Source organism: Triturus cristatus, chromosome 2_1 (genome assembly GCF_964204655.1).
Source record: "Triturus cristatus chromosome 2_1, aTriCri1.1, whole genome shotgun sequence".
Taxonomy (NCBI): Eukaryota; Metazoa; Chordata; class Amphibia; order Caudata; family Salamandridae; genus Triturus; species Triturus cristatus.
In genome coordinates, this window is record NC_140581.1 from 444,351,514 (window position 1) to 444,378,253 (window position 26,740).

Genomic DNA, 26,740 nt, shown 5'->3' on the forward strand with positions numbered 1-26,740 from the left:
AATCCTTCTAGGAAGGCTAGAACAATAGGCGGAGGAAAAACATATACTCTCCGACACTCAATTCAGATTTAGACCCGACATTGAAACAATAAAACAATGCGTCAACTTACTCCTGCTAATAAATAAATACACTGTAGCTAGGACAGGGCAAATGCATTTATGCTTAGCTGATATGAGCAGTGCGCTCGATTTGGTGAATCATAATAAACTCTGGAAAACACTTGTGGAACTAGAAGCACCACGGGGCATCATTATTTTTTTATCCCAATGGTATTCCCATCTTACAGCAAAGGTACGATATGGCCCAAGTAGGGAGAGTACAGGCAACTTCAAGGTCACCCGCGGTATTAGACAGGGGTGTGTTCTTGCTCCCCTGCTCTTCTCACTCTATATAAAAGGGGTGCTTGCATGCCTGCATGAAACCAAAGCTTATGTCCCCGTGGTTGGCACCCGCCCTTTTCCTATCTTACTCTATGCAGACGATGCGGTCCTGCTTTCAAGAAAAGCTAATGGGCTGCAGCTGCTGATAGATAAATTTGTAGATTTTATGGATGTTAAGGACATGAAAGTGAATTTAAAGAAAACTGTCACCTTGGTAGCAGGAAAAGGTAGGACAAAAAAAGAGGACACATTTTATTAAGGAGGGGGAGGTTAGAGGAGACACAAACCTTTACATACCTGGGTATACAATTCACTGCACCGGGCTCTTCGGAAAGTCAATTAGATATATCACAAATGAAATTTTTAAGTGTAACAGAAACGATTTTTAGATTCTCTAGTAAAATAGGCCAAAAACCAATAAGAGAAATGTTGTTGCTGTATAAAGCTAAATGTTTACCAAATGCTGCCTTTGGTGCCCCCCCAGTGGGGTTATACAAACTGCGCAAAACTGCAGACACTATAAAATTTGTTCTTGGTGCGCTTATTGGCAATACCAAAATCTAGCTCTACTTACATAACACAAAAAAAGCACTGGCCGTCCCCTTTTTTAGAAGATGAATTATATATTAGGCCTACTATCTGGTGGCACAGCATACAGAGCAAAATAGGGACACAGTTTACGAAGGAGATTATTCAAGACGGTCTCCACAGTTTGGTCGTGAGAAGTTCAATCGTTGTACCCAGTATTGGGATTTATCTGTATTGTTTTTAATGGTGCCGCATATTCTGATGAGGGTCTCGGGGGTGGGGGGATTGATGGGGTGGAGGTGGAGCGGGAGTGCTCTTTTGAATCATAGCTAACCATGTTGGTTGGAGAATGTCGTATACTGTTATATCCTGGAATGTCCGGGGGATGGGGTCAGTCCAGAAGAGGCACAGAATAGTTGCTCAGCTACAAGGCTCAAATTGCATATCTTCAAGAGACGCATTTAATACCATTGGAATCGAGTAAATTGCAGAAAAGATGGAGAGGTCAATTCTATGCAACGATGTACTCTGCCTTTTCTAGAGGGGCCGCAATATGGAAAAGGGCAGGAGTCCCCTTTGCCCATAGTGAACCTAGAATTGATGACCAAGGCAGGTATGTTTTGATATGGGGGCCCTAGATAGCAAGCAGGTATTTATGGGCTCCATCTATGCTTCAAATGTGGATCAAGATGCATATTTATCTCGGTTAACTCAGGCACTCTCAGACTGGGCGCGGTACCCGTGGATATTGGGTGGGGACTTTAACACGGTGTTTGACGCGCACTAGGACTGCTCCCAGCCCCCATTTCTTAACACCAGTGCTGTATCGCAGGCTGCCGCACTGACTAGATAGGCACGGGGGTGGAATCTTTTGGATGTATGGCGATAACAACACACAAATATGCGGGAATACACCTTTCACTCCCAACCACACAAACTACATACCTGATTGGACCATTTTCTATGTACCGCGGACTTAGCCATTCATCAAAGTACTTTCCTGGGCAAAACCATATCTTACCATAACCCAATAGAACTGACATTAAACTGGGAACCGGTCCCCACGCTTATACCAACATGGCGGATGCAACCTTTGAACTTAGAAGACCAGGTATTTCGCACCACGCTAGCTGAGACCATCACTACGTATTTTGCTGAAAATGAAGGCACAACCAGATCGGTAGAGTGGGAAGCCTTCAAAATAACAATAAGGGGGGCCTGTATGGGAATCTTGATGGGAGCCAGAAGGAAAGTGACAAGGGACCTAGCGGAGTTAGAAGACAAGTTTCAAGCATTAGAAGTGACAGCCCAAACGGACGAGACGGAAGCGGAACGCTTACAAGAAGCTAGGATCAAGTACGCTGAACTGTTGGAGCGACTGCGGAATGCTTGATTTCCATGCTTACACAATGCCCACACACGCCGAAGCAGACAGGGCTGGCACGCTACTAGCGCGACTGATCACACCCCAATTGACTCCCCCAATTGACTCCCACTCCTACTCTAGCGATATATTATATACAACACATGCTGGTTACTTCTCAAATTGACATAAACAGGACGTTCTAGGAACAATACACTAATCTATATATGGCTCCTCCCCTAGACATGACGGACGCGACTACGCAATTTCTGGAGGGAATAGACCTTCCCACTATATCGGACTCGACTGCTGAGGTACTGGCAGCCCGATTACCGCAGTGGAGATCCGCGTTGCAATAAAAGCATTGGCACGTAATAAGACCCCAGGTTCAGACGGTCTACCCCACTACTAAAGAGGCAATAGTCACATCCCTATTGAAACCTGATAAGGCCCCCACTGACTTGGCATCTAACCGACCCTTATCAATACTCAACACAGAATATAAAATACTTAGTAAAATTCTAGCGTCCAGAGTACTTCCTCTGTTGCCCAAATTAATACACATGGACCAATGCGGATTTATACCCAAGCGTAGGACTTCTCTTAAGATCAGTCGGTTACATGCCCTGATGCATGCAGTTGCGGGGACAGTACCATTAACGGGATGCTTGTCACTCGACATACGACAGGCGTTCGACACATTGAGTTGGCAATACATGCTCGCAGTACTAACAAAGTTTGGAATACCCCCCCGAATATTGTAAATGAATTAAATTGCTTTAAACTAATCCTACAGCCCACGCTAAGACGGGTGCAATTATATCCCCCGCATATGATATTTCTCGGGGAACTCGCCAGGGGTGCCCCTTGTCGCCCCTATTGTTTGTGCTGGCATTGGAGCCTCTGGCACAACAACTACGTTGTGTCATGGCCCCACATGGCATCCTAATACATCCAGTAACCCACTTAGTATCACTCTATGCAGATGATATGTTGTTGTATTTTAAAGGCCTTGGCATGAATATGCAGCCCATAGCTACAGTGTTCTCACACTTCGGTGATATTTTTGGCTTACATCTCAACGCCACAAAGTCAGTAGCGTACTCCTTTTCTGACACTTACGAGGGAGCCCACCTGCGAGGGAGCCCACCTGCAATTTGGTCATATACAGATCAGGGTAGAACCCACGACTTTTAAGTACCTTGGAATACAAATGTATAGGTCCTTGACAGATACTATAGACGGGAATGTAGTAAGGACTGTGAATTCTCTTCGCTCCCAGGTGACATTTTGGAACATTCCGCCGTTATCAATGGCAGGGCGCTTAGCGGTGTCCAAAATGGTCATGTTACTTCGTGAATATTCCTGTCGCTCTGCCGGCCTGGATTGTTAGGACATTAGACACCTCGCTGACATCCTCGTTGTGGTGAAAAGGGAGACACAGACTAGTCCTGCTTAAGATGCAACTTCCAAGCACCGTGGGCAGTATGGGGGCACCTGATTTTAAGGCATACTGTATTGTAGGGCAATTACAGTGGTTGGCAGGACACAACTTGTTTGAAATTGATTACACCCCTGCACTTTTACAGCGCAGAACAATACATGCATCGCTGTACCCTGGGCCCGACAGGATACGAAACCCTCCCTTTCTCTTGCATATTGCGTTACACTATTGGAAACAAGCTCAAAAATATGCAAAAGTGCTGAATCAATATGCCTCTAACATTCCCCTTTGTGGCTTGCCTACCCGCTGTGGCATTTTGACTACTGTTCGGGTGCGGGCTGGACACAGGAAGGGACGACCACAGTAGGGTACCTCTTTTTAGTTGGTAACTTGATGCCCCATGACGAGTTTGTACACGCCAACGCGGAGCCGGACACTCTGTTTCTCATACATGCAACAATCACACAATATATCCGGAAGTACTGGCTAGTAGATCAGAAAGAACGAATATGCCACCTTATTTCGCATGCGTTTACAATGCATGGCGTTACAACGCGGTCGTTACACTGACCGTGTTGTTCGTTCGCATACCGTTACAACGCAAGTCGAAACAATGACTTACGTTGCAAGGGGCGCTGGATGTTGGAATGGTATAATTTACTATTCCAACTCCAGTCTGTGCGGACAGTAGGGAAGGTGTTGGATTTTAAATCCAACACCTTCTGCCCCTTACAACGCAAGTCGTTGTTCCGACTTGCGTTGTAACAGTATGCGAACTAACAACGTGGTCGTTGTAACAACCGCGTTGTAATGCCATGCGTTGGTTCGCATGCGTTGTTAACGCTGTTTACCAAAAGAACCCCCTACATTTCAATTGTTGCAGTCCCTTGACATAATGGGACATGGGCGCCATCTTGTTCGATGGCTGTACCAAGGACTGAGAGAGCACTTAAATATACTGCTATTTTCTCTACGGCAGAAATGGGAAGTGGCCCTGACAAAGGAATTAGAGGATATAACATCCCGACGGGTGTCCTGTAATTTTAAACTTAAGATGATACAACTCTGCATTATGCCCCAGATGTTCCCACCAACCCGCTGATTTTACACACGTTATGGTCGTGCTCTACATTGGGGAGGTTTTGGTCAGAGGTTACCCGAGGTCTATCCCAGCTAACTTAAAGCTCCCCTAGGGATATTATGGAGGCGTGTTTGTTAGGTCTTAGGTCTTTTCCCGCTCCCGAAGAAGACGAAACTGCTACGCTGATTTGCGGGATTCGCCCTGATGCTCGCCAAACGATTAATAACAGCACTGGAAATCTTGCACGGTGCCATGGGAAGGCAAATGGAGGGAGGAGGTCATCAGATGGACGGTGGCGGAAGGGGAAGTGCTTCGACGCGAAGAATATAGAGGTCTGACAAAGAGGCCGATTTCTCTTGAGTGGGCTCAGCTAATAGAGCGGTTTAAAGCATAAACAGACAGGGAAGCAGTAGAGCCGCTGGATCTGCTGACAGACTAGATAAATAATGCCTGGTTCTTGAGTGGGTTGTAGCCTAGACATAGAGGGGTCCCCCCCTTGCTTTTCTCTCCATTCCTGTCCTGTACCCCCCCCCCCCCACTTCCGCCACCCCAGAGTTCTCTCGCTCACTATTAGTATGATTGGCCCACGGGGCACTTGCCCCGGAAGGGGATGTTTGGAAAAGAAGCGGCTAAGTTTACAATTAACTGTTGGGAGTTAGTTGGGTGGGTTAATTAGGGTGGATGTTTGGGGAGTATAAAGGACAATGGACTGATATATCTGGGTGTACAGTTCCAAGCATAATGGGATATCTATGCTTGGTTCACCTAACTGAATGTTGATGTATCATGCGATCTCAATTAGTAAATGCATAAGAATGCAGCCACGGATATGGATGTACACTCTATTTGAACAACAAACTATGAACAAAAACTGTCGGAATGCATAATGTATTTACATACCATTGAACGCTAATAGAAATTGTGTTAAAAAAAATAATTTCACAACTGTCACTCTAGATGCCTGGGAAGAAATAAAATGGCTTTCCCATCTAGATACTTTCCTGAGAATACTGGCCCCTGACATAGCCGTAACAGATACAGTTAAAATTCTTACCTACTCTAAAAAATAGGTCAGGACTATACTTATGGAACAAAGAGAAAAGGAGAGAGAATTAAAAGAGTAAAAAACGTACGCTAGCTAGTTACCGACCACACCACATGTGTGAGGGCCAGCCTAACTATCTGAAAATTGTTATAAACAGCCAAAAAAAATGTATTGTACTAGATTGAGTTTAGACATACTCCATGTACAGTTTGCCTTCCCAAAAAACAGGGCATGGTCTAAAAACCTTCCAAACTGTCCATGTGATGGTAAATCATGACCGAGCACAATGTACTTTATTTTATTTTGCAGTTTCTATAAAGATCTTAGGAAACAGTTTTTTGCCCCCCTTTTTAAAAGAGGTAAATATGGTTTTTATCAGGATACTTTTAATTATTTATACTCTTTGGGAAAAAGTAAGATCTGCCTGTTTGTTATAACTTATATCACAATGGCCATAGGAAGAAATAAATATTTGGCACACCTGGAGGATTTAACTGATGAGTATCCAGAACAACCCGATATCCCATAGATATTGACTTCATAATATGACTCCAATGACTCTTTGCTCGGAAACCGGGAAGGGCTGGAGTCATACGAATAGCATTGGTTATTAAAACGCTTACCAAAGTCTTTTTTCCCGGTTAACAAAAGCAGGATTTATGATCCTATCAACGGGAATGTTCTTTTAAGTGCGTGTTAAATGAATTGTATATAATCTATCTTGTGATTATAATGTACATTGTATACTTTCATGGTTGTATATCAAGACGAATAAAGTTTGTTGAATTGAATGGAATTTAATTGAATTGACTATCACTCTCTTGAGACCCTCTATAAATGGCTTGATCGCAAAAGTTCCGAAGAGGGATGAGTGTTCCCTATTCTGCATGTAGGCTGCAAATGCAGTTAAGTGTGAACAGATGGGGGTGTAGACAAGTACTGCTATTAGTAAATGCAAAAAGTGGTTGCTAATACCTTGTACCATAGGCTATAAAAGAATGAGCTTCTTAGAAACACAGTGGTAAATTAACCTTTTCCCTTTTGCTATGTAACAAGCCCCTGTTGTGACCAGTCTGGTTTGCTTTAAGATGGACATATATTCCTGAGGAAAGCTAAGGTACCTGAATTCTAGGACATCAGGTACCAAACTGCAAGGTGAGCTTTCTTGGATGGACTTGACCTTGCATCGTGGGAGAAAGGTTGGTCTGAGCAGCAGACTTTTGTGAGGGCTGACTGATATCTTCAGGGGAGTGGAGTACCATGGGTGTCTTACCCCAGTTTGGGCTACCAGAATGAGGATTAGTGATGTTTGCCTCAGTTGTCTCACCATGTAGGAAAGCTTTGAGAGAGTTGGAAAAGAGTAGGTAAATATCACTGAGCAATTTATCAATACTGCACTGGACCATGGACTGTGGGTACCTGGAGGCAAAGATTGGGCATTCAGATTTCCTGAGATGGAGAACAGGGCCAAATGTAGGGTGCTCCAGCATTGGAAACGATGCATCGTCGTTCTCCGCCACCAGGAGATAGTCCGCCATAAGGTGAATGTTGTAGTGGAATGCCCAATGACAAATCCTCTGGGTTAACTAGGACAAATGATGGGAGTGTGAGCCATCCTACTTCTGTATGTGTCATGTTATCTGCCTCAATGAGGACTACTTTGTTCTCAATGTCTTGTAAGGTTTGGAAGGCTAAGGGAATGGCAAGCAGTTCCAAGTAGTTGATGAGTGACCCTGTTGTTGAAAGGGCCACGTTTCCTGGTCAGTCATAATGTTGCGATATAAACCCCACCCTGTGAAAGAGGCAACTGTGGTGATGGTCACTTTCGGTACTAGGTCTGCAAAAGGCCAGCCTTGCAACAAGTTGGTGCTGTTTCATCATTGAAGAGAACAGAACATCTTAGCTTGTATCAACAGTAGATCTTTCCAGTTACCCTCCGCTTGGGAACACAACCACAAGGCGCTTTTGGCGGGACATTGTGTGGGAAAAATGTAACAGTCTGCATTGTGAACTGACATCCATGCTGGAAAAGAAGTAGCAGATGCTGATAGGCTGGGATTATCTAATGGCTGGGGTAGGCTTTCCCTGAGATGGAGTCTATTACTGGCTCTAGGAAGGGTTGGATCTGTAGAGGCTATACGTGGAACTTTGGTGGAGTTTATGGTGAACCGCAGTCCGTGGAGCTATACACTAGTTTTCTGCTGCTCTTGATCAGCCAATTGTTGAGGTAAGGAAAGATGTAAATGCCTTCCATTTACAAACGCACAGCCACCATGGCTATACACTTCGTAAACATCCTTGGAGCAGTGGTGACCCCAAAAGGAAGTACTTTGAATTGGTAGTGCGTGCACTTACCACAAAGCAAAGGTTGATGAGTATGTGGAAAAAGGTATCTTTTAGATCAAGCGCTGTCATGAAATCGCCCTGTTGAGGGAGGGTGATGCCATCTGCTGAGCTGTCATGGCAAAATGTATTGACAGGATGCAGCAGTTGAGGGACCTCAGGTCAAGGATGAGCATGAGAGAGCAGTCCTTAGGGGTAAGGAAGTAGAGAGAGAGAACAGATGCTGCTCCCTTGGTTTTGTGGGGCATCTCCTTTATAGTGCATTCTGTAGGAGAGCGAGCACTTCTTTCGGAATGATGGAGTGTTCGTTCTTGAGAGATAGTGTGTAGGAGTTGGATGTTGGGAGAGGTTGTGTGCAGTTCAAGGCAATAGTCATGATGAACCGTTACTGGGGCCCACTTATCCGGTTTGATTTCTTCCTATCAAGAAAGAAAATTATGCATCCTCCCCCCTACAAGTGATGTGTGCTGGGGAGGTGGGGCAAGTTATTGTTTGGACGTGGCAGCTCCTTTGCTGGAGGCACCTTTTCCCCTACCAGTGCTATTACCACTGTAGAAGCTTCCATTGTACCATAAGCCAGGTTTCCAGTGAAAGGACTGCTGCTGACTCTGGTAAGAGTACAACTGCTTGGGCAAGGTTGACTGGAAGAGGAGCGCTAGCGGCCAGTGGGGACCATCAGAGAATAAGGTAGAGTCTGCCCGTTGATGTATGCTGTACAAATGTCTTTTCGGCCCTCGGGGTCACCAATCTCACCTTGACAGGCTCCTTAAAATTATTTGTAGAAGATTTTAACATGTCCCTAAAAATGGTCAGGAAGTGGACAGTGCGCTAGAATTTGAAGAGCATATTCACAAAGAAGCTGCCCTCACCCTGGGTGACTTGCATGCCTACTTTGTGAAAAGTTCCAGCCATTTCAAACACCTCATGATAGGTTGAGGTGTCATCAGGGGGTGAAGACCTTACTGGGTAATGGTCTATACCAGGGTCACCTAGGGAATTAACATTATAGTCATTGTTGTTAACATCAGTGGGGACTTGGCCTAAGGGCTGGTTATGAGGGTCAAATGGGGCATAGAGGCGGCCTGGCTTTGAATATCAAAGAGGAGCCCCCTCTGGCAGAACCACTGTAGATGGATAGCATTGGTATGGTGGGGGTGGGGATGGTGGTAGAGGTAACGGTGGGTTCTAAGGCTGAGGAATAGAAGTCGTGGCTTTTTCCTAGTGTTTCTTTGGTGGTGGCTTGGAAGACTGTTCCTGCTTGAAGGCCAGTCTCTTCTTTCAAGAAAGAGGTTCTAGAGGCAGCCGTTTTGTCATGATTTATATATAACTAGGTGGATAAACAGGTGCATCTGCCTGGTGTCCAGTTCCTGTCGGAACCTCTTGAGGATCATCGCCTTGACATTCCTCATCTGTGGGCTTCGACGGAAGCAATGAGGTCAGAATTGGTGTCAAGTCGGATTTCGGTATCAACAGGATGTTGTGCACCGGTTTAGATGGAACCTAGCCTTCGGAGCTTGCTTAGGGTGGAACCAATGATGCTCAGCATCTCGGAGTGGAGCGGACTTGACAGCTTATGGGGGTCGACACCCTTGGGTAGAGGTCTGTTCTGCTACAAAGAGTTTGGTGAGCTGGCTTAGTGGTATAGGCTTAGTGATATAGGCCTCAGGACCCGAAGGTATAATCACAACTCTGGGCATGGTCTTGGTGAGCGGGCCGATCTACGGTGACAAGTCAATGTCCTTCATCTCTTTGTGGTCAGAGTCGCTCAAGGACACTGTTTCAGGCCAGGGTGTTGGTTGCATGGCCAGGAGACTCAACGGGCCAGCAACTTCCTGTTCCTGAATGTCAAGGGTATCTTCTTCCACAAAGATGTCTGGGGTCTCTGAGGTACTTTGCTAGTTCATCCTCCAGTGTGGTAAGAACTGCTGCCTTCTGTCCCCATGCATCTAAATGGGAGGTACCGGGGAGGGGAGGCATGGTCATGGTCAGGGGAAAGGCACATGTTAAACATCTCCTGGTGATCCACCCACAAATATTTTGAATGACAGTGCACGCAATTCTGATAGAGTTTCTTTTCCATCACTCACACATCATTCTCTGCTGAAGAAGGCCTGGGGGTGGGTCCCTGTCCCCGAGGGGCTCAATGCCCTCAATACCATATGGTATTGCCAATGGTCTTCAATGCTGCTGAGGGTGTTAAGGCATCAGGGAGACAAAGTCCATTGCTTCATCTAATCCAATGCAGTAGGATTGAGCAGAGGCTGAACGGGACACATCTAACTTGATGTTACTTGGTGCATGTCCAAACCCGTTGGTGAAAAAAGCAAACTAGTAGAATCCATGACCATGCGAAATGCACACCAAGAGGTGCAGCTGTAACATATCTCCTGACTTGACAGACTTCTTCGAAGAAAAAACTGTACACGTTCAGGCCCAACACTAAATTGCAGAAGTATGCTAAGCATGTGTTTCTACAACCACACATGTTACAAACAATTTAGTTTGACGATTATTTTCACTAGAAGACTTTCACTTACTATCTGCACAGAATGATGCTTTCTGTACCCCTCATCACTCTGAAGACGCTGCTTGGTCTTTTCACTGTGTTTTGCAATGCATATGTCCTGCAGATACACAAAATAAACAGTAAGACATTAACAAACAAGAGCCAATTGGAAACGTACATATATCAAAAGCAAACATTTTTAGTATGGAGCACAATATCAAATGAACAATTTGCACACCTCCAGGGTATCTTATGACACTCCCTTTAGTCATGTTTTACCACATACTGTGGTGTTAGTGCCCACTGCTCAGTAGTTTGCCACGGAATATACTTGGATGATGGGTTATTATACATTGTCAGAAATTTGCCTAGTCATATTTGTATAAAACGGTTTTTTATTTGCAAATGACGCAACATCAATGAACCATAGAGAATCTTCCATGTCTAGGAAAATAATTGAAATCCAAATGGTGTTACAAAGGTAAGAAGATCAGACTCATGGAAAGCTTTCATCTAACAACTTAAGACACTTGATTTATGCTTCTGCACCAGCTATTACTGATAACATGTTAACATAGGTCTAAAGTTAGGCATGGTTCAATAAATCAGTTAATCATTGCAAATTTCTCTTTTGGGCACACATTTCTTGAATCACGCTTCAATCTGTAAAAATGATCATTCAATAATAATCTGTAATTGGTGGTCAAAAATCCTTAATAAAATATCTGGTTTATGCTATAACTTGTGGAAATGTACCTTTTTAGGGGTACACTGGTGCAGGGTCACCCTCTCGTCCACAGGTTCCAAAGACTAACAAAAGGAGATTGGCACGGGAGTTGAAATAAAAAAACAAGTTTATTAATCACTCATGAGTGGGACCACGTCCAAACAACACTCTCAAGTGTTGCAGGAGGTAGTACACTTGAACTCACGGACCATCGTCCTTATATTCTCTTTTTCTGCAATGTAAGCATGTGGACAGAAATGGAAAGAACAAGTTTAGAAATAGCTATCAGAAAACAAGGGCAGTTGGATAACCACTTGGTCAGCAAATAGGGAGGGGGAGCAGGAATGCTTATGGCAGCAGTAAACAGTCAGCAGATAACATCTAAGACCAGGTGCACTGGCAGCTACAAACCCCCAGCACGTACAATGCTTAGCCATGTCAGGAGGTCAACTAAAATAGATGACACAAGCAGAGTAAAAAAGGCAAACAGCAGAGTATGAAAGAATTACAAAGGAAACGAAATGGATACCACAGCTAAAATTGCTGTTGCTTATGCTAATGCTACATATTACATGTTTCCACAATTTGGCCCAGCATTTTTCCCTGAATGTTTAAACAAGGGCGATGTATAAACCTCAAAAGCCTTAATACACCAATGTTTAAGAGCAGTATCTTTTCTCTGCATTACCTTTAAATTAATGTAATAGATGAAGTATTTTCCCATGCTTATGAAGGCCAGTTCCATTGTGCTCAAACATGTTCACTGGCACACTGTCTCAGTGAGCTCAAAAGATTGTTCTGAAGGCCTGAAATCTAGGATAATGCTCTAAGGCAAGCACTTTGCCTCTTAGCTGATTTACTACTTTTAGGTATACATGTTGAATCTCAGTAAACATTTATATAAACATATCTTTCTACATCTGTGCCATTTGTTAAAATGGTAAAACACCACTGGTTTTATTGCAACAATTAAATATGTGTCAAAAACAACCATTTTTAGTGCTCTTCCTGTTTATGATGCTGTGGTTTCTGACGATTATGAAGCTCAGTCCTAAAAAGCACTTAACGAACACTTATTTTGGCTGGATTATATGCATACGAAATGAAATGCTGATGATCTCACAATATCAACAAGTTACAACACTTCTCTTTCCTTGTTTTAAGGGTAATGTGGTATGTCATCTCATCTGTAAGATTATTAACATTTTTAATTTCATCAGTCACATCAAGGGTGCGATCTTGAGACCTGCATTTGGTGTGCGAGGTACGGTTTGCATGGTTGTTATGTGAGTTATGAACTGTCGTCCGAACCATAAGATGCCAATTTTTGTATTTTCTCTGTTTTTATTCGTAACCAAACATGCACTAAAATTGTTGGTTTTTACAGTGAATGTTACAGTGAATGTTAAGGTTTTTTTTTTATTATTTAGACTTAGGAATTATAACCAAATCTAACCATAATGTCACTTTGACCTTTATTTTTTTATAGGCGTTTCAAAGGGGTACCCCCAGGAGTGGTGGGGGGTGGCAGGCACTTCTCCCACATCCAGGCTGCACATTATACTTTATGTCTAAAAAAAACATAGGAATTCACTGAAAAAAACAAAGGCTAAAGTGATGTTACAGTTAGGTGAAAATGTCAATTAGAACATACTGTTTAAATTAACAAAGCCACAGAAACGCCCTTGCCATGCACTGCTAATTACCTCACATATTACATCACTTATGGCATGTTCTACGGCACCATTGACAACATCACTGCAACATCCAAATGACATCCTTTTACATCATTGATACAACACACTGCACGACTAGGGCACGAGTTATAGTATAAAACAATATAATTTAATTGGCACATAACCTTACTATAACGTGCCCAATAACTTTTTTCAATGAAGAGTGTGTGTGTGTGTGTATGTAAAATGTAATTTACCCTGTGATGTAGTACTGCAGATTCACATGCTGGGCATACTCCTGCCATCTAGTTTTGGGCTCAGACATGTGAAAGTTGGTTTATCTTCAAAGAAATCTTTTGAATCAAGAAGGTATAGTGACTCCACCTATTACTTTGACAGCTCATGGGCATCAGTTCCATTATTAAGATTGTTTTTTCTGCCCAAAGGGTGAGGGTGTAGTTGGAACACTGAGCTAAAGAAAAGATGACCATGCAAAAGAATAGTAAATGTAAAAGCTATAATAAAAGAATGTCTGCAACACTGAAAGGTTTCTGGGGAGAAGTGAGGGCGAACGTGAATCTACAGCACTGCATGCCACAAACAGATGCTTACAGGGTAAGTTACATTTTCAGTTTGTGACATGTATAGCTGTAGGTAAACATGCTGTGCACAGAGTGTAAAGCAATGCTCCCTTAAAGAGGTAGCTAGCTCGAGGATGTTGCATAAGACTGCAAAGAGTGCATGCAAGTCAGCCTGGCCAATTGTAGCTTGTTGGCGAACTAAAAATTCACAAAGTAATGTTTAGAAAAAGTGTGGGGAGCAGACCAAGTAGCTGCCTTACAGATGTCAACTATGGGAATATTGTGCAAGATAGCCACAGAATCTCAATTTGTATGGTTGAGTGGGGTCTTCGAGGGACAGGAAAAAGGTCTTTAGGCTTTTATATAACAGGTCTGTATACACTTGACCAACCAGCATGCTATACCTGCCTTAGAGAGAGCACGGCCTTCTGTAGTTTGGAGAAAGAGACAAAAAGCTGTTATGTTTTCTAGAAGGGTTCTGTCAATTTAATACATAAGCACTCTTTTGTGTTCTAGGGTGTGAAGAGCGTTTTCTGCTACTGGCTTTGGGAAGAACACTGGAAGTTCTGTAGTTTGATTGAGGTGGAAACTAGAGACCACGTGAGGAAGGCACTTGGGGCTTGTCCTGAGGACTACCCTATCATAGTGAAATTGGAAAAAAGGATTTTTCATAGTAAAAGCCTGAAGCTCACTGACAAGCCTGAGAGAAGTCATAGCTACCATGAAAGCTACCTTTCACGAGAGGAACATTAAAGTACATGAGTGGAGTAGCTCAAAAGTTGGGCCCATACGTCTTGTAAGGGTAATATTGAGACTTCACACAGGAGCTGGCAGGACACTTGCAGGGATAGTCCTTTTGATTCCCTCCATAAAAGCTTTGATAACCGGAATTCTAAAAAGGAAAGTGTGTCCTGTTTTGAAGGTAAGCGGTGACAGCCACCAGATGAAGCCTGATAGAAGTAGAGGCAAAGCCTGACTTCTGCAAATGGACTAGATAACAGACAATGTACTGGACTGCTGTTTGAAGAGGGTCAATATGTGTAGGAAGACACGAGTATACAAATCTTTTCAATTTAGAGGCATACCAGAGCCGGGTTGCAGACATGCAGGCCTCTTTAAGGATGGTCATGCATTCTTCAGGCAGATTGAGGTGCCTCCTGTAACGTGTGCTAGTGTAATCTGGCATGTGGGACTATAGCAATGCAAGAGGCCATCATGCCGAAGAGGCTTATGACCTTTCTGACTTACCTGATGACCTGGTTGAAAAAGAGGGAGCACCACATGGAATGCTGGGACTCCTGCAGGGCTGGGGTATTCTTTCCCTGAGCAAGAGTCAAGAATGCCCCGAGGAAAGGCTGTATCTGGAGATGAGATTTGATGGTAAATCCTAGTCTGTGCAAGAGATGTATGATGGCTTGAGGGTGCACTAGGCATTGCTGTTCCAGTGCACTTTGGATCAGTCAATCGTCTTTAGGAAGGGAAAGCCGCACCTTTTGAGGTGAGCAGCTACCACTGCAAGACACTTTGTAAACACTCTAGTAGCTGTGGTCACTTGGAAGGGCAGCACTTTGAACTGCTAATGCTTACCACAAACCGGTGAAACAGTTGATCTGCAGGGTGGATGGGGATGTGGAAATAGGTGTCTTTCAGGTTAAGGGTGGTCATGAAGTCAATGAAGTAGATGAATGACATCCTGGAGTGTCATCATGTGGAAGCGTTCTGACAGGATGTATTTGTTTAAGGGCCTGAGGTCAAGAATGGGCCTTAGTGACCCATTATTCTTGGAAATGGGGAAATATATGCAGTATGCTCCTTTGCCGCGGTGTCGTGGTGGCACGTTCTCTATGGCCCCTTATCTGAGAAATGCGCACGTCTCTTGAAGCAGGCTCTGATGTTCCGGGGAGAGTTTGTGTCTTCAGGGGGGAGGGTGTTAGGTGGTGTTTGTGTGAGTTCTTGACAGTACGCCTCTGCTGCGATGTTAAAAAACCACTGGTCCGAGGTGATCTCTGTCCAGTGGGCCAGAAATCCTTGTTGTCTTCCCCCGACAGGTGTTATATGGTCATGGGTAAGAGACTCGCTTCTTGGGAGGTGGACCCAGAGAGGATGTTTGCTGCTGCTGTTGCCTGGGAAAGGAAGTGGAAGTGCCTTGGAGGTGGGGGTTTTAGCCCTTCCACAATACTGAGAGTGGCGCAAGGAGTCGCGAGCAGATGGGGTCTGTAGGGCACCCATGGCTTTAGCCGTCTCAGTATTCTTTTTGATCTTTCCCAGCATCTGGTCAACTTGTGGGCCGAACAGATGCGCCATCGAAGGGCAAGTTTACCAGATGCTGCTGGACCTCTGGTTTAAAGCTGGAAACACAAAACCAGCAAGTCTATGGAGGAGATTACTGGTGTTTACTCCATAAGCAGCGGTGTCTGCTGCATCTAGGGCACATTGAATGCTCGTGGTCGATATGACCTTACCCTCGGCTACAAATTCCTGGCCCTTATTCTTAAACTGGTCCCGGAGGTGTTGCAGCAACTCCTCCATCTCATCCCAGTGGGCCTCATCGTACCGGGAGAGTAAACCCACTGAGATGGCGATATGTCAATGCGCAGCAGACTAGGAAGCAATGTGTTTTCCTGCTGCGTCCATCTTCTTACTCTTACGGTGTGAGGCATCCCCCGTGACCCGAGAAATGCCATATTGGCAGGCCACGTGCACAACTAGAGTGTCGTGTGACAGTTGACCCCTGATGTAGGGTGGGTCGGAAGGAGAAGGTTTATATTGCTTGTCAACTCTAGGCATGATGACTCGAACCTTGACCAGCTACTTAAAGATGTCAGAGGCTGGCTTTAGCATCCCCCTTAGCATGGGCAAGTATTGCATGGACCTCTGGGATGGTGGTGAGTGTCTCCATGAGGAAGTCTTCATCTGCTGGTTGCTTGTGCATCTACACCTTGTGGAATGTGGCTGCCCTTTGTAATACCACATGGTATGGAGGTGCGTCGTCTGGTGATTAAGGCTTGGCCGGATAAAGGGAAGCGTCAGTGTCACCCAGGGGTTCAAAATTGTAATCATCTCATGGGTTGTTGTGGGGTGTCATATGGTGTATCGTATGGATAGAGAGACCTTGGGCTATCACCCTCCAAACCCAGAAATAGGGTAACCCTGAGGTGATGTTGGCAAAGGGTCCACTGGTAGCAGCGGGGAGGATCGGCATGGAGAAGTTGGAGCAGAAGACAATGGAGGATAAGGGCGAGGAAGGTAAGCGAGGCAAAGGAGGTGGTGGGGAGGTGCCTTTATCATGGTGCCAAGGCTTTTTAGGCACCAACTCCGAGGGTGGATTCAAGGCTTCCTCTAAAGTCAGTCTCCTCTTGGGAATGGGCCTGGCTAGAATCCGTCTGGTCTCAAGATGGATGTGGATGTGCTGCATTGAAGGCACTGGAAAATGAATTGGTCTGGATACTCGGAAACAACAGAAGACGCAGCCCTGGACGCCATTTTTTTTCCAGAGTCGAGGATGTCATTAGGCCTGCTGGAACTGAGCCTGACTTCAGCTCCCAAGGTCTGGACTCCAAGTCTGACTTCGAAGGTGTCTTTTTTTTGCAAACAAACTTTATTGGGAATTTGTGAAACACGTACTTGTACATTACAGACATTTGTATGGTTGTGCAAACAATCCTAATCACACTCTTGACATATATATAACTCAGTGCTACGGTATTAGCATCCATATTTACTTAATTGTCCTCAAGAGCTTCAATATCAGGTAGTTGCAAATTACATGTCAAGTATTGATGCAGTGGTTAATTCCGCTCCCGACCCTCAGGCAGAGCATCCATCACCCTGCTGCACTGTTCCCCAACTCTGGCTTGCCACCAATTTCGTCAGCCACTGCAATTGAGATGTAACATAATAGTATTCAATGACTGGCACCACCAGCCCCCCTTCTGCTTTGGGCCTCAGTAAGGTTGTCAAAGCTACTCTCCGCCTTCCTGCCCCCCACAGAAATTGCATCACCATTGTTCAGAGCTGCTTGAACCTCTCCACTGGGACCCATATTGGCAGAACTCCGAAGACGTAAAGGAGCCTTGGGAGAGTCACCATCTTTAATAAGGACATCCTACCAGATAGCGACGGGGGGGTTGAGGGGGGGGTTTGAGGGATACGGGGGTTTCATGTCCAAACCCGGTCTGTGGAGTCTCTATATAACAGGGATGTCCATGCTTCAAACTCCCGTCCTAATCCGAAAGCTCGCTACACTCTGAGTAAGTAAGGCCATTCGAGACTATCAAACACCTTTTCAATACAATTGTCAAAATAGCTGCCTCCTCTTTACAGTAGGAGTCAGTTCCCAACACTCATACCAATCTACGCACATTTATCGCCGTATTTCGTGCCGGTATGAAACCAGCCTGGTCCCAATGTATGAGGTTCGTCATGTGAGGCAGGAGTCGTGTGGCCAAAATTCTGCTCACGATCTTATAATTAAGGTTAAGCATTGACAATGGTCTCTATGCTGTCTTGTTCTGCGTCTGCTTACCTGGTTTTAAAAAAGGAACTATCAGTGCCTCCCCAGTGGTCTTCGGGAGTTTCCCCTCACGTTTTGCTTGACTATAGTGCTACCAGTTGGGGGCCTAACAGGTCTATGCACGTAGCGTAAAATTCTATGGGTCAGTCCCTGGAGTCTTCTTCTTGGCCATGGACTTAACAGCGCTTTTGACCTCTCTCAGCTCTATCTCCCTTCCTAGTTCTTCTGCCTCCTCCTCGCTGATTGTTGGCAACTCAACACTTCCCATGTACTCATCAAGTTCTGCAACTGTGGGGGAAGCTTTGCTTTTATAAAGTTCAGTATAATAGTCACAGAAGTGTTGATTAATATCCTGGTGGTGGTATCATGTCTCCCCTGGTCATCCCTCAGCTCCAAAAATACTGATCCCCCTCTTGGCCGGATTGGCCGACCAAGCCAACAGGGCCCCAGGTTTATCCCTCTCAGCATGAGCCCTTGTCATATAGTTCTTATAATCAAAACAGCGCAGCCTCGCTGCGTGTCCCGCCATCTCCTCCCTTGTCTCCAGTAGTTCCCTCTGCATTTCCAGGCCTGTAACGTTCAATATTTCGTAACCTCTGCTCTGTATCCCTTAGAAGAGTTCTCCACACTCCTACCGCTTCAGCTATACATCGACCCCTGAGCATCACCTTAAACGCCTCTCACTCAACCATGAAATTTGAGGCTGTTCCTGTGTTTTCCACAAAGTATTGTTCGATGGCTGTATGGATCTCAAGCCTGATATACCTGATCCTCTATGGTCTCTGATTTAAGACACCATGTGGGAATATTTGTTCTGACCCTGGACCACCGGAGGCAGTCTAGCAAGGGATTGTGGTCCAAAACCGTGCATGCTAGGTATTCACTAGTCTGCACGTACCCAAGTACATAATGAGTGCACAAAATGGCATCTAGTCTGACATGTAACTCATGCATAGGGTAGAAGAATGAGTAGTCCTGTTTCCCAGGTTGTTGAGCCCTCCAAGAATCTATCAATCCCCTCTGCTGTTGCTAGTCTCTTCTTGCCTTTGTAGCCCTGTGAGCAGTTGCGTCATGGAGGGGTGGGGAGGGGGTGAAATTGATCAAGCTCTACATCTTCAACACTATTGTAGTCTCCTCCCAGGAGTGTCGCCCCAGTCAGTGCATGTGCCAATGTCCTAGAGAGGTCTGCCATGAATAAAGCTTGTTCTATATTCGGGCGTATATGCTTCCGATCTATATATCTCTCCCATCCAGCTTACCCATTACCACCACATATCTCACCTCCGGGTCTACAAACTCCCTGGTGCATTGGAAAGAGGTCCCTGCTCTCACCCAGATCAACACTCCTCTGGCGAACGCTGAGTAATTCATATAAAATAATTGTCCTCGCCAACGGCGTTTCAAAGCAGCCCCCTCTTTTGCATTTATGCTTCTCTTGTAATAATGCAATTTGCACCCCCCTGCGCACCAGGAATGAGTGTACTTTATGCCGCTTTATTATGGAGTGCATCCCACGTACATTCCAGGGGATACACTTGTAGTCTATGTTGGGTCCCATTGAAAAACAAGCATTGGCATAGCCAATAGGTCTCGCCTTTGGGACCCTATAAGTGTTTAGCCATGCACCAAGGATAACTAAACACTTATAAGGTCCCACAGGTGAGACCTATTGGCTATGCCAATGCTTGTTCATTTTGAGAGGGAGAGTACCGGCACATCTCAAGAGAAATGCTATACTTTTAATTGGAGAGTACCGGCACTTCTCAGAAACAAAGAGGTAGTACCTGCACTTCCATTTTTCCATTTCAAGCACTGCACATGGCCCTATCAGTGCAAACATTCTAAACCAGCATCAGCCCAAGCGTGCCTACCAGCCATTCCAACCTGACGCATGTCGTCATCCTAATATAGAAAAGTAAGGTAGTGTATCAGGCAACATAAGAGAAACGGAGAAAGGACTGAGGGCAACAACAGCTGCTTTTGTCTGCCCCACCCCCTAATGCCCCAGGGGTGGCTGCTTTCCATTCCAGCCCCGCCTGCGTCACTTTCCCAGCCTGTAAAACAGTCTCGAAGTACTGCTGTTGGTGGGTGGTAAGGAAGGGGAGCTCCTGTACTATTATTCCTAGTCAATTAATCTCGTATAAAAATTAATGACTTTCCAGGCTACCACAAGACATCAATCACAAGCCTGAAGCCTTCCTCAGTAGGGTGGGCTGCAGCCTGCTGGGAACTCCCCCGCATTGCGGGCCTCTCACACGTCATCCACCAGAGATTTATTTCACTTCATCACTGGGGTTTCCGGGAAGACACAAGGCCTGGGCCTGAGGGGCGAACCTGTTACGACTTCTGTACACATTCGGGGATCGAGTGGGGACACATGTGTGCAAGAACAGGCTGGAAAAACAGCGGTATAAACGTAATTCTGCATCTCTATCAATCATGCTAATTTGGCGATTTAATACATAGGCATTTAATAACTGAGGTATCTCTGATTTAACTTGCTTAATTTAGATTTGTTGTGAATAGCGGCACCAGATGACTCTGCGCCAGCAGTGACGCAATTTCCTGTACTGGACTTTCAATGTAAAATAATTTTTTCAGAGGTGTTACTTCAATTAGATTAAGTGAAGCGAACCAGAACTCAAACTCCCAGAATACACATAATATTGTAACTAAACAAGAACAATCGCCCTCGGTACTCGTGGCGTGTAATCATCTGATTTGAAATTATTTGTATTGTTTTGGAAGTGAAATGAATTGACTCAATCTGTTTATTATTGGAAAGGCTTTGACTTCTGAAGCGCTTTTGTAATACCAAAAATCCTTAATTCAATTAAATGAACCAAGCCTGAGACAGGGAGGGAAAGAACGGTTGAAAACACTAGTAGAAAGAGAGATAGCTTACTACAATGACAAAACCCAGACTAGAAGAGAGAAAAGTCTCTTCTTGTATATTTATGATACGAGTACGTTTACGATTTTTGTGTACCTCACAAAGAATTCCAGGATTACTCTCGGAAATAAATGACAGTCAAACCTTGCAGGAGTACTCCAATTTTCAAAAAAGTACGAACAAAACTTGTTTTCTTGTGAAGTTCGCCCGCTTAACCCTATTAAATATAAGGGGGTCCCCTTCCATCTCCCGCCCTCAAAGGCCACCTACTCCTGCCTACTACCTACAAAGTGTTTGTGAATATTTGTGTGAAAGTCAGGGGTTTGTGTGTTTTATCTGCATTTTGGAAGGACTCCCTTTTGCAATGTTCTCTTTCCTACTCCCAGCCAGTGTTCATTTGTTATTTTCCCTCATCATACTTTGGCCCACAGCAAGGGAGAGAAAAGAGGGAAAAAAGTTGCCTTTTTACCAGTGTATGAGGACCATGCCAGCAAGCAAAATGCTATTTCTTCTCAAGAACTGGAAAAGCGTTGCGATATCTTCTGGAAAGGCCTGTGCCTTAGAAACACTTACGTGAAGATTAGCACCTTCCTGTCAAAGTGTATTTCACAGTAATTCTGCGTATTTCAGAGTTTAATTTTTGCAACGTGGGACCCCGGTTCATGCTTCCGAAGCAGAGCAAAGCTCCGTGTTAGAGTGTTTACTTTCCTCAAATGAAGAATGTTCTGTTCCCCCGGGTAAGTAGAGGCTTTGACTAAATGAACTGTCGGAAGCGCGCCAGTAAATATTGGCTTTCCACCACACACAGTCATAGCTGCATGATCGCATGTGGGGACAGCTTTGGAATGATGACAAGAACTGCAACACCTCTCCTGCGCGCGCGGGAGTCTGTACGCCTCGCACTTCATGACTTGATATTGCTTCAAAAATACCTGAAGAACAGCCAAAAAAAGAAATAAATGCGGCGCGAAAGTTAAAGCGACCGCTCTAATTAGACAAGCAGTGTCAGGAATGCACCTGGCACCCGGCCGCGCTGCTGCTCGCTCCCAAGCTTCCTAGGCCAGGGGAGTTAACTTTTAGAGAGAAGGCGGGACATGCAATTGCCAATTGGCCAATTGCGGGCTTTCAATTTTTGAAAGCCACACGCAAAGACCAATAGAATTTGACAAGCAGACGCACAAGCTTTCAGAAAGCTTTGTGAATGTCTGCAGTGATTACAAGAGGCCCTTTCCAAAAGCAGCGCATGCGCGATGCGCTAGGCGAGACCTAAACATTGTCCGAGCACTGATAACAGTTTCCCCAGACACGCCTGGTCCCTATTAAACATTCCCAAAACAACTGAACTACCCAACTCCCCTTCCCCAGGACAGGTGGAAGTAACCCCCCTCCCATCCAAACTCTTCTAACTATGTTGATTATGTGGGTGTAGTGGCTGTCGCCCAGCCTCGGAAACTCCTCAGTCCAGGCCTCACCTCAATTGAGAACTATTGGTCCCCCCCACCCAGCTCCTCATCCCTTGTGTCTTTGATCTCCGTTTCAGAGTCCTCTGACGCATTCTGTATTGGAGAATACTCTGATCTGTCCTCCTCCCAGTCGCTCCTCGTTGACCTAGGGCTGGACCCCATTTGGCTGAGTGCCACCCCTGCCCTGATGACCTTGTTCTGTTCGACTTGAGGTTCTGTCAGGGTCGGCGCTCTTGGTTATCTTATCCATGACTCGTTCTACCGCCTCCTGCCGTTGATCTCGGCGAGCTGCCTCCCGACCTCCGTCCTGGTACAGTATCCAGCCAATCCCAGGCCTCTTGTGGCGTCTGGAAGAACTGTGCTCCTTTAGTCCCCACAACGTGCAACCTGGCTGGAAATAGCATTGCATATGGGAGCTGCATTTATGGTAGTTTTCTTTTCACTGCCAGGAACGTGGATCTCTACCTTTGTACCTTCCTGTTAAAATCTGGAAACACCACCACCCTGCTATTTCCTATTTGTAAGTCCTTCTCCTGCCGAGCCAGCCTGAGTATATGGTCTCTATAACAGAAATGGAGCAGGCGGGCTATGATTGGCTTCGGAGGTACCCCTGGCTTTGGGATGCCTGGCTGGTACTCAATGCGCCCTTTCGATTGCGTAGAACTGCGAGTGCCCCTCTGGCGCGACTTCTTTCTTGGTCCAGTCCTCCAAATACTGTACCATATCATCATCGCCTTCCTCCTTCTCAGGCACCCCTATTATGCACAAATTACTGCGCCGAGGTCTTCTGCACACACCTCCAGGATTTTTACTTTCGCCCCCACCTCTGAAAGGGATTTCTTGAGTTCTGTAACCTCCTCAGGGATGTCCACAAGCACTTTCTCCTTGCCTACGACCTTTACCACCAGCGGGAAGTGGTCATCCTTTGGGAGATTGAGGTCGGTGCCAATAGTGTATTTTAGTTTCAAGACCTTCTTGTGAAGCTGTTATGGCTTCCATAATATCTGCCAGTGAGAGCTTCGAGGTTGACAAATCCTTCTCCGTGGCCAGGGCGTCATCCTCCTAATCTGTTGGGGTACCTCCGCTCCCCGCAGTCGTAGTGCTTTATCCTCTTCTTCTGGGCACTTTCTACATGGCGACCAACCACTCAGGTACTCTGCACACTGATGGTTTTATGCAATGCACAGCCCACCCTCTGCATGCCATCACGCCTAGTTTAGGCTCCCAGTGGTCCCAACAGCACTGCACTCCTATGGGCTCCTCGAGTCTTCGAACTGGTGGCCCATGTGGATTGGTCTTCCTCACTCGTCCATGCACCGCCACGCCTCTCAAGTCACTCCCCTCCTGGTCTAGTTCTCGTTCCCTTATTAAGTGTTGTCATGCCTTGACTTCAGGGGCCACGCCGTTGTCTCCCGCTTACTGTGGGGCTCTCAGGCTCTTCATTTGACTTGCGTGGCCCCTCTGTCAGTATCTGCGCGCTGAGCTTTGCTCAGTAGGCCTGTCTGTGCATGCAGTCCCCAAGGCCTCCTTCCCCTTCTGATATGGCCTCTCTACAAGGGTCATCGCGTTCACTTTAACGTTCTCGACTACAGGCGCGGCCTTCCATGCCCCAGGACCCGTCTCGATCCTCTTGTCTTGGGCAGTTAGGAAAATGCCAGTCAAATATTCAGCACTCTCCCAGCTCACTTTATTTCACCTTATGTGCTCGACCGCCTATTATAGCAGCCAGATGCTGCCTTTTAAGTCACTTCCCAGCGTGTTCTTATTCCAACCTACCATCTCCACTCCCAGGCCACGATGTGGGCAGGCGATCTTCAGCGCAGCTATGTAGGGCTCTCCAATTCCACAATTCTCTAGTGAGGCCCCTCCAGTGGTATCTGCCCCTGTAGCACTGTTCCCCCACGGGCCTGGGCTTCCTCCGGCAAGCCCGTGTGTGAACTCTGCTAGTCCTCCTTCCTTCCTCCTTCAATGTGGTCTCGCACTGCAGGTCTCGATACTCGCTTTGCGGCTCCCAACTGCTGGAGTGGCCTCCCGTGTCCATGCGCTCGTCTACCGCTCCTCACCTCAGGCAATTAGGGGGATGCCGGTCGGGTGTTCAGTGCTCCCCAGTTCACTTGGTTTTGGTTTGCATGCGCGGCCGCGCACTATCGCGTCCAGTTGCGGCCTCTTGCTCCTCTCCGCGCTGTAGTCAGGTCATAGCCCGCCGTCCCCTCCTCCAATCTGCAGCACAGGTAGGCGCAGCTCCGCACGGGGGCCACCAACTTCCACCGCAAGTGCCATTTTCCACTACGGCACAAGTATTCCCCGCAAGCCGCGCCTTTCTCTATCCTCACTTTATTTCGGGCTCCGGATTCCAGCTCACGCTGCAGTAGCCATTTTGTGTGCCGCCTCTCAGGATCCGCTCACCGTTGATCTCGATATTTCCAGAGTTATATGGGAAATTGTCGTACCCCCTCACGCCCACTGAGTTCCAGAAGGGGGTGGTAGAGGGGGGACAGCTGCAGATTTTCCCACTGGGATGAGGGACCTGGGGGTCAGGATATTAACACATACGGAAGTCCCGGGCCGGAGCTCAGAGACTTGCTCCCTTCTACACTGGCATCAAGCCACGCCCCCTTGGCTTCGAAGGTGTCTTCAAGGCCAGAGCTGGTCACAAGGCATGGGTGGAGGCGGGCCTCTGTACAGAGAGATGGTCAGGCGTCAGATCCGACTTAGCAGTTCGGTACAGACTATGGTCTTGTGGCAGTAACCGAACGGAGGCTTTATGATGGGCCTGCAAGCTCGATGCTCAACCCACTTAAGGGCGATGCTTTGCTTCTGAGTTGGGTCAAGGGCGGAAAACTTTAGGTCAGTATTCATTGCAGCCGTTTTCGTAGATGGATACTGTGTAGATGGAAGCTCATCTGCTTTGATGCCAGAGCATTCCTCTATCTCCATCACTTGGGCCTCTGCACCAGAAACCCTTGGCTGTTGCTCGCCCTCGGTGTCCTGTTGTATGGTTTTCGACTATTTTAGTGAGAGTGCATTCATGAAACAAACATCAAAACTATGCAGGACTTAGTCCAAGCACACCATCATGAGATGCTGACCTAAGTGCTGGCAAACTAACAGTGCACCATCTAGACCACTAAACCCTACAAGGTACCGGATGGTGTCTGCTACCTCAGAACAGGACAGCCCTAATTCACTAAGGAAATCGTGAAAACAGATCTACCCTTTTGTTATTATCTGAGGCATGCCCAAAGAGAGACAGAAGAAGTACATGAATTGTCAATTCAAACATTTATTGAAGCAATTGTATTCTTGCGTAAACTACGCAAACTACAATGATTAACAAATGGAGAAAAACAATGCTGTCAACGTTACATGAATGTGAAAAGATTCAACAGTTCAGCCATTGTGCAACTTTGTTGATTATATGAAAGCATATAATTGTACTCCTACCTGGCGCTTCCTAACCTAGTAATCATAGGGTATGCAAGTCTGCCAGAATACCTTAGAGTGGTTTAATTCCCCATTTACCTGTAGGCATGTGTCATCTGAGTGTAGAACAGGCCGTCGTCCTTCTCAGGATGGTAACGGGATTAAACTGAGCTAGAGTTCCGGGATGAGGTGACCTCGCCAATCCCATCGAAATGCTCCTCTTTCTAAACAAGGACTTGGTGCAGTTTATATAATAAACTTGACCCATTCTTTCTATGCCGGGGTTCTGGTCTGGATGTCATTGTTGATTCTACCCACCCAGAACTGTCACCGAACAGACAACAACAAACAACAACATTTTGCGCAGTGAACTTAGTCCTAGTACAAAATGTTCTAAGGCCCGATAATGTGCCTATGAAGAAGTGTAAATGTAAATAAACCATTTTCTGAGAACATTATCCCATACAGGTACGTAAGCAAATGTGTGTTAAAAGTCATAGTTTAAAAAGTAGTCCACTTTAAACGTAAATATGTAAAATAGAGGTGTTTGTGCCTGGGGCCTATGTAACCTCACAACACCCACTCCTCGTCTGCAAGCTTCATATTTAAACCTAAAACATGTACTACAATTTAATTTTAAATTTATCATGAAACCTAATAACTTTAAAAAAGGAAGCCAAATTGCATCTAAGAGTCAATTTAAAATGAGCATTAAAAGCTACATATGAAAGAAATGTTGTATTAAAAAGCTTGCTGAACTTAAACATAAGATT

At 45.7% G+C, this 26,740-nt stretch overlaps 1 protein-coding gene across 2 annotated transcripts in view; it reads right to left on the bottom strand.

Annotated features, from left to right (window-relative positions):
- JMY (junction mediating and regulatory protein, p53 cofactor) overlaps positions 1-26,740 on the bottom strand; it is a 748,581-nt gene that overhangs the window by 395,342 nt on the left and 326,499 nt on the right. For both annotated transcript variants that reach the window (XM_085632252.1, XM_085632253.1), the window contains exon 7: positions 10,723-10,809. In XM_085632252.1, the coding sequence (XP_085488378.1) occupies positions 10,723-10,809 (87 nt within the window). The remainder of the gene's footprint in view (positions 1-10,722; positions 10,810-26,740) is intronic.